Raw genomic sequence first — 8,352 nt, 5'->3', positions numbered from 1 at the left:
GCTGTGGATGGCGCACCGTATTAAGGGGGGAGAATATAAATAGATGGACACACCGGGGGACGCCCCTTGCTCTGTGCGAGAGACGTTTCTAACAACCGCTGCAGCCTCTAAATGACCTCTGAAGCCTTTGACTCACTTTATGTCTGCTTTATTATTATTTCACTTTTGAAGTAATAACCTCAGGAATGTACACCAGTTAAAACCTGCTTTGAAGATGTTAATTATGTCTTATATTGCGCCTGCATGGTACAAATTCCCCATATTAATTACTACAAACCAGCTGAACGCAGTGAACTGAAACTGCTGTGTAATGTAGAAACCCTGTGCACTTCAATCCTTAAATTAACTGAATCAAAGTGGAAAATAATTAGTTATATACATAAATGGAAAAAAAAGTTAATTCTTAATTGTATGTATTCATAATGACTCATATGGATGCATTTTTAGTATCTTTTAGTATCTGTACCTGCTCCTCTCTTAGGGATCTTCAAAACTTCACCACCTACACCTAAAAAGATCATCCAAGAGAGGCGAGAGGCTGATTTAGATCTCACCGACCGGCACACAGGTGACTAAGCAGATAAAACAACATCAAGGGTTTTAATAAGGTTCTGAGCCAGCACTGGCTCCCTGGAGGACATTGCCCTCTTGGAAGGAATTTTCCCATCATGATGTAAATGTTCCAAAGGATAAGTGTGATCATTCAGGATAATATTAGTTTGCAGTGATTCTTCCCTTAAAGGGTACAAGTGTTTCCTCAGAATATACCAGAGCAAGGAAGGGGTCAAAAGTTCAGGGCTTTCCTTTAACCTGTCCCTACTGTGAAACCTGTAAATGTGAAGGCAGGCTCCACTGTAACGGCTCCCTTCCTGTTGGAAAAAAGTGTTATAACAGCACCCCCTTGTCTTCGCACTTTGAAAGTGCAAGTGGAACACACAGCAAGGAACAAAATTCAAACTCAGCCCAATGTAAGAGACAGTTATTTATAGGAATGCTTTTGAAATGAACAGTGCAACTTGTGTAGAAAAATAAAACAATCTGTTAATACACACACAAATACCAGTGTGCTCTATACTGATTACACCATCAGTTATCAGTAAATATTTTTACAACAATATCAAAAATAAGTGTGAAATTTCCTCCGATTCAATCAACTCTAGAACGATTTTTTGTGTTAAAGAAACAGCAACAAACTTAAAGGTGCTCATAATAGGTTTTTGAAGCATGTAACGAAACAGTAAAACCAAACAACAAAAAACAAGCACACTCTGTAAATCAAAGAACACACACAAAACACATGAAGTTGAAATAAGAAATTATAACAGTGTAAAATAAAACCGCTTCATGTTTTGAAATTTATCGAATTTATCGAAATACGACCCACTGTCTTCAAGGTTGTGTGCCATAACATCCATATTCGGCGAGTCAGGCATCCTAATTGACTGATGTATAAAAAGGTGGAAACCTCAGACCTGACCACAGTCTCTCATGATGGTGTGACTGCAGTTTAAAACCTCTCAAAGGCAATAATCAAACTGCGCTCTAAACAAAGTTGACGGTGGATTTTATGGCACAAAACTATTATGTAGGTGGGAGAAGCTCAGAGCAGCAGCTGAATTGCTCTTTCTTCCTCTCCTCATTCGACCGAGATCTTCAGGGCTTCATGAAGAAAGGATGAGCCAGGGCTTTGGCGGCTGAGATGCGGCGACTCGGTGTGAATACCAAACATTGCTGCAGGTGAGGAGATGTTACACCTTACTAACGGTTTACAGACAATTACTATCCCTACTTTGTGAAACCACATTCTCAAAGTTGTTTGCCTTTGATTAATCTCAGATTTTTGAATTATCACTTATTCAAATCAGCAACCCAAAGAACAAAATATTACTTATATTAAGACACAAAAGCAAGCAAGCACTGCACATTATGGAGGACCAAAAATGCCAAATAAATAAATATTTAAAAAATGTAATTAGTCATTACAATACTTTACTGAGTGTAATTACAATACAGTTTACTATTAATTTGTATAATTAATATTTCTATTAAATAGTTTATTTATTTTTATATATTTATTTTATTTATGTATTTTTTTTTTCCTTTTTGTACTTTTTTTCAAATGTTTTTAAATTGTATAATTTTTAATGCACTTCTGTTTCTTTATGCAAATAAGGGGCCATCATTCAAAGTTTATCAGTAGGTTAACTTTTGGGCTATTCTTTAAATAATTTCAGGAGATGAAACAGCCTTGTTTAATTAGGCGGAATAATGCAAATATATTTGAATTTAAAAAAATTCAACAAAATAAAATGGAAAGAAAGGGAATAAATATAAAAGTAGAAATTTTAGAAAAAAATTATCATGAGTTTTAATATTAATTTAATAAATGGCATAATAATTAATGACAAGGTTTTTTTTAATTAATTAATTTCCTTTTTTATTTTGGGCAGTTTGGGTACTCCGTAGAGGCGTGGATATGGGAACACTGGCTGCAAGCTGTGTAACAGGAACAGAACTGCTATGACATTAAGTTTAAAATGTAACGTTTCCATCAGAATGACGCACATTTTTTTTCAGTCCTGAGTTTAAATGCAGTGGCATCAATGTGTCCTGAAAAAATAACTTTTTTTTTAACTCCGCTGTTTTTTAATGCTCTGCAAATATAAACGGTCTAAACTAAGATGATAAACAAGGTAAACATTATGTGGCAAACATGTTTGCCATGGCAACATAAGCTAAATATGCACCGCTCTGACTAAAAACAGCCTCATAGCGCTGACAGCAGGGCTGTGTGCATCTCATGCCCTTTTTTTCACAAATTCAACTATTCTATTTTTTCTACTGTGTTGAACGAGTGATTACGGAGGGGATGTGGACACAGCTGTCATAAGTGCAACGTGAACACACAAACACAGATCTGCTCACAGACAAGAGGTCATTCTCATCTGGGCCCAGGTTGGGCAGCAGCTTGGTCAGAGAGCCTTGAGGTCCCCAGTTGACTGAATATGAGATCGGGCTGTCTGTGGGCCAGTCCTCCTCACCAGGCAAACCAATCACCCTGAAAAACATAAAGCAAGGAACAACTGTGCAGCAGCACAAAACACAGAGTATGGTACAATCAGAAAAGGTATGACTTGTATGGAAGGGTTCTCCCTCTTCTTTCTAAAGGCCACGGCTAAAGTTTGCAAAGTTGCATCTGGACAAAAGCAAGACTGCATACAGCCCATGTGACTATGTTATAAATCAACAGGGTTAACAGTTCTCTTCATTGTCCTTGATACAACAAAGGTAAACAAACTTGGATATGTTTACAAACTTTTTGGTGAGGAGGATGGCTTGCGTGGATTAGAGGAGGGGGTTACTAATGTTTTGACAAATTTTCTTGCGTATTCTTGCAGTCAGCTGTAAAACTGGTAAAATTGGCATTGACCGCATCTTTGACTATAGACTTTTCTAATTTCACCTTGTCTCTTCTTTGTCTCCTCTGCTTCCATCTCTGTGGGGAGACTAAGACCCAAGAAGAGCAATAAAGGATTAAGCAAACTAAGAAATGAGAAAGTTAACCTCCAGCAGCCCCCAGTCCCTCAATAGAAAGGCCTACTTTGGTTCTGGGTTGGCTTTATCCCGATTGGTTTGGGTTTGGACCAACGATGACATGCACCACAGGGATGAAAATTCAAATGCTTGACCGCTTCCTGTGTTTCTTGGTGCATTTTCAGTATTATTGTTACAAACAACCCTGCATGACAGCAGAGAGGCAGTGCAGAGCAAAGAAGCTCTCCCCCCGTTTTTTTTAAAGATATACACAAAAAACAAAAACACTCACTGGAAGATTTTTTGCAGCTGCTGCACCTCTGTGTATCCCCGAAACAGCGGCCTGTGGGAACAAAGCTCAGCTCAAATCACACGCCAACTTCATCTCTATTTTCACAACTGTACAGAAGGTTTTATCTCCAAATTCAGAATAACATTCCAGCGTCAAATATGTCTTCCAGCGATACAAAGTCTGAGCAGCTCTTACCTCAAGAGGAAGAGCTCAGCAAAGATGCATCCAGCACTCCACACGTCCACCGAGGACATGTAAACAGAGTTCAACAGCACCTCAGGAGCTCGATACCAGAGTGTCACCACCTGAGCAGAAACGGGAGAGAATATAAGACATAAAGTTACAGGCGGGGGTGGAAGAAGCAAAGAAAAGGAATACGTTTTTTTTCACCTCAGGCCCAAGAACAGTGCCGAGTATAAGAAAACTGTGTGAAGATAGGATTATTGTAGTGAAACGTAATGCTTAACATCAAATTTCTGTTGTCTCACTTACACCTGGGGTAAGAGCAATATTAAAGGTGAGGATCCGTGCCAGTCCAAAGTCTGCAATCTTGACTTCTCCACGGCTGCTGATGAGGATGTTTTCTGGTTTTAGGTCTCGGTGCAGCACCATGTTCATGTGTAGGAAGTCCAGGCCCTGCAGCAACTGCTGCATCACATCCTGGGAGCAGCATGGCAGTAATTACGATTCTATCTCAAGCTGTGAGCTTTGACTGCAAAGCAATATCAGATCGTGACTCACACCTTTATGCAGTCACGGCTCAGTCCAGAAGCAGGAGCTTTTGAGAGGTAGGTGGACAGGTCCTGGTCAATGTATTCAAGGACCAGTGTGAGGTCCAGGCTCACGCCCACTGGTACAGCAGATGCATCCAACAGCCTGCAGAGTAGTATACAGCGGTAGAGTTGAAACAAGTCAATGCACACAATTAGTGCACAAGTAAAATGAAACCAAATTAGGATAAATGTCCAAAAATCAATTTAGAATTGTGGAAAGCTTGAAATTAACAGGACAAAGGGATGTTTAAAGTGAGGCTAGACAGGAGTTGTGGCAGGATGTTAACAATAATAGAGGATTGAAAGACTGTACACAGATACCCATGAAATGATTTTCCAATGCTACCCTGTAAGCGTTCCCATGAAATTAAAAGGAACAAATCAAGCATAGTGCATGTAACACGAAGAGCTTTCAGAGGCTACAGAATGAAGCTACAGAGTAAATAACATCAGGTCTAACAAACTGGAAAAATAGCATCTCATACTTAGATTTTACATGTAAAAGTGTATCATCAGTGTGTTTAATCTAAAAAATTCAAATGTAGCAACTCAAGATCATCATTAGAGCATCTGGAAGACATCAGTGTGGTTTGCTTCTTTGTGTCACACCTGGTTACCTGTTCAGGTGCCTCTCTCCCTATGTCAGTACAGATTAGGGTGTAGCCATTTTTTTATTGCTGTAATTTCTAAGTGACCAATTAGTTGCAAATCCAGTTTAATGTCAAACGTAAGGTAAGTTCTATATTACAATGCTTTTATTACAATGCACATCTAATAAGAACATCTTTTAAAAAAGCAAGAAAACACATTCTTAATGAAAAAATATCATGTAAATATTTTTTCATTAAGAATGAGAAAGAGATTCATGACATAGTTAGAGGACTTAAGAACAAAACCAGTACACATTGGAATGATAGTGATATGGTAACAGTAAAGACAGTTATTGATGGTATTGTAAAACCATTAAAATATATATTCAACTTGTCGTTTCAAAAAGGGGTTTTTCCACAAAAAATGAAAGTTGCTAAATTTATTCCCATTTACAAAACCGGTGAAAGGCATCATTTTATAAACTATAGACCAGTGTCAATACTCCCCCAGTTCTCTAAGATACTGAAAAAACTTTTCATAAAAAGATTTGACAGTTTTGTGGAAAAATATGAATTACTGACAGATAGTCAGTATGGGTTCAGAAGCAACAGATCAACAGCTTTGGCACTAATAGATTTAATGGAAAAGATAACGGAATGTATGGATAATAAGGGGTATGTGCTCGGAGTTTTCTTAGATCTAAAGAAGGCGTTTGATACTGTTAATCATGAAATTCTATTAAAAAAACTGGAAAAGTACGGGTTTAGGGGAGTGGTTTTGGACTGGTTAAAAAGCTATGTAGGGAATAGGCAACAATATGTACAAATAAATGAATATAAATCTAATTTGATGGATATAGCTTGTGGAGTACCTCAAGGTTCAGTACTGGGTCCAAAAATGTTTATTATGTACATAAATGATATCTGCATAGTATTGCAGATTTTAAAGTTTGTAATATTTGCAGATGACACAAATATACTGTGTTCAGGTGTGGAATTGCCACAGGTTTTGGAGATGGTCACACAGGCAATAACGATATTAAAGAAGTGGTTTGATATAAATAAATTATAATTGAATCTAGATAAAACCAGATTTATGTTATTTGGAAAACAAAAGAGAAACATCAAAGTAGAAATATGTGTTGACAATGCATTTCCGTCCTGGGGAAAGCAAAGCATATGTTGGATCAGAAAGCAATGCACATTTTATACTGTGCTTTACTACTGCCATGTATGAGCTACTGTGTAGAGGTCTGGGGAAACACATACAAAAGTAACACACAAACAATAACTATAATACAGAAAAGGGCCATTAGATTAATAAATAATGTGGGGTACAGGGACCATACAAATGCACTCTTTGTCAAAATGCAAGCTATTAAATTCCAAGACTTGGTGAAGCTTAAAACAGTGCAAATAATGTATAAAGTAAGAAATAAATTGCTTCCAAAAGAAATCTGTAAATTGTAAAATTGTTTCTGTAAATAAAAGAAAGTAAAAAATTAAACTATAAAAACCTCATTTTAAATAAGTATAAGAATGAAGAAAACAGGGTTAACCCAGGACGGTAATGTTGCTGGAAATGGTGTTTTAGTTCTTTTTTGGGTTGGTTTTTTTGTTTGTTTGTTTTTCCATAACTTGTGAATCTGCAAATTTACACATTCTGTATTTTTCATATGAAAGAAACTATACCGTGGTGGGGCTTGCTTATTTCTTGTTTTTGATTTATGTATGTTTGTTTTGTTTTATTTTGTTTCTTATGTTGTTTGTTTAATTTAAGACTAAAAGAAAATTAAATGAATGAGAGGTAAAACTTGAGGGGGCAGGGACAAATAAGTAAATACTTCTGCCTACTCCTTTTCAAACAAATAATGGAAGGATATTTTGTAATGATTGTGAAAGCATATGTTTGAAATGTTTGAAATAAAATGAACTGAACTGAATATGAAAACACATTAGCTAAAAACAATAATTATATTTTAGCATTAAAAAATAGCATTTGGATTAAAGAGCTCGTGCATAATGGTGAATTAAGCACTGCAGAAACATCAAATCGATTTTGGTAATTACCAGTCTTGTTAATTTAAAAAACTATACATTGAGTGATAGTGCTTAACATTAAAACATTTTGAAGCACTAAATACCTTTTTTTTTCTTTTTATAAATAGATTTTTTTTTTTAAAAACAGGCCTTTCTTTGAACTCATGTTTCATGTTAAAGATAGATTATGTCACACTGTGTTGTATTAGGACTGTAAATGACATATAAACCTACTTGACTATGTTGGGATGGTTAAAGTGCTGCATCTTGCGCAGCAGCGCCACCTCTCGGATCATGAAGGCAGGGATTCCGGATTCCGACGTGTCTCCGTGGATGGTGAACTTCTTAACCGCGAGGAGGCGCTGTTTCTCTCCCACCTCTCTGGCTTTGTACACTTTACCATAGTAGCCTTGTCCTACTTCTGCCAAGAGCTCATAGCACAAAGGTTGAGTGCCGATGCTCATTGTTCTTGAAATTCAGGGTAAATTAACCTGAACTTTGCTCGAAAGACACACTTTTAGGGTGACAACGGCTCACACGCCCTTCTAGCTGCAGTCACAGTAAGCTAGCTAATGAGGCTCTGCGAGTAAACTGAGGGTTTGCAAACGGTAATAACCAGCTGTCACAGCACCGCTTCAAACCACCTGTAACACCGTTGTTTTTATGTATTAATAAACTCTGAATTATGATTAAAATAGCTACTGTCGTTTTTTAATTTTACCTGAGAGTGTTCAGCGCCCTTTTCGCCACCACCCGGCGACGACGTGAAAATGTCTTTGCGTGACTGTCACCAGCATGACAGAAATTATGAGAAAAATCACACCCCTTTTAATCGCCAACTAATCAGAAAGCACAAAACTTGCGTTTAGCTAAGCCCACTCCTGGTACACGTGTCCACGCTGCTGTCAAATGTCACTGTACACAGCATGCTGCGTTCAGGTGTTGGACATTAACAAAACAAATAAACAAAGAAGAGCTTTTGGCAAGTGGCCATTTTTTAGTCATTCACTCAAAGCTGGGTTAGATCCTAATAATTACTACTGAAGTGGGTCTGCTTTACATGGACTATTTCTAATTCCCATTGTACTGGGAATAGAAATATTCCCAGTACAATGAGAAATTA

The 8,352-nt window shown here is 37.3% G+C and overlaps 1 protein-coding gene across 1 annotated transcript; it reads right to left on the bottom strand.

Moving 5' to 3' along the window:
* Positions 1–969: 969 nt before the first annotated feature.
* On the bottom strand, positions 970–8,148 carry cdk21 (cyclin-dependent kinase 21). Its single transcript, XM_085454829.1, has 7 exons — positions 7,464–8,148; positions 4,570–4,702; positions 4,319–4,486; positions 4,022–4,131; positions 3,827–3,877; positions 2,926–3,058; positions 970–1,731 (listed from the first exon to the last, which is right to left on the bottom strand). Exons 1-7 carry the CDS (start codon positions 7,691–7,693, stop codon positions 1,654–1,656), a joined length of 903 nt encoding a protein of 300 aa, XP_085310955.1. The 5' UTR covers positions 7,694–8,148; the 3' UTR covers positions 970–1,653.
* Between the last annotated feature and the right edge of the window lie 204 nt (positions 8,149–8,352).

The sequence above is a fragment of the Copadichromis virginalis genome, linkage group LG4 (genome assembly GCF_057382275.1).
Source record: "Copadichromis virginalis isolate Kocher_CV1m ecotype Utaka linkage group LG4, C_Virginalis_male_GT1.1, whole genome shotgun sequence".
Lineage (NCBI taxonomy): Eukaryota > Metazoa > Chordata > Actinopteri > Cichliformes > Cichlidae > Copadichromis > Copadichromis virginalis.
This window is presented reverse-complemented; position numbering and strand designations above follow the sequence as displayed.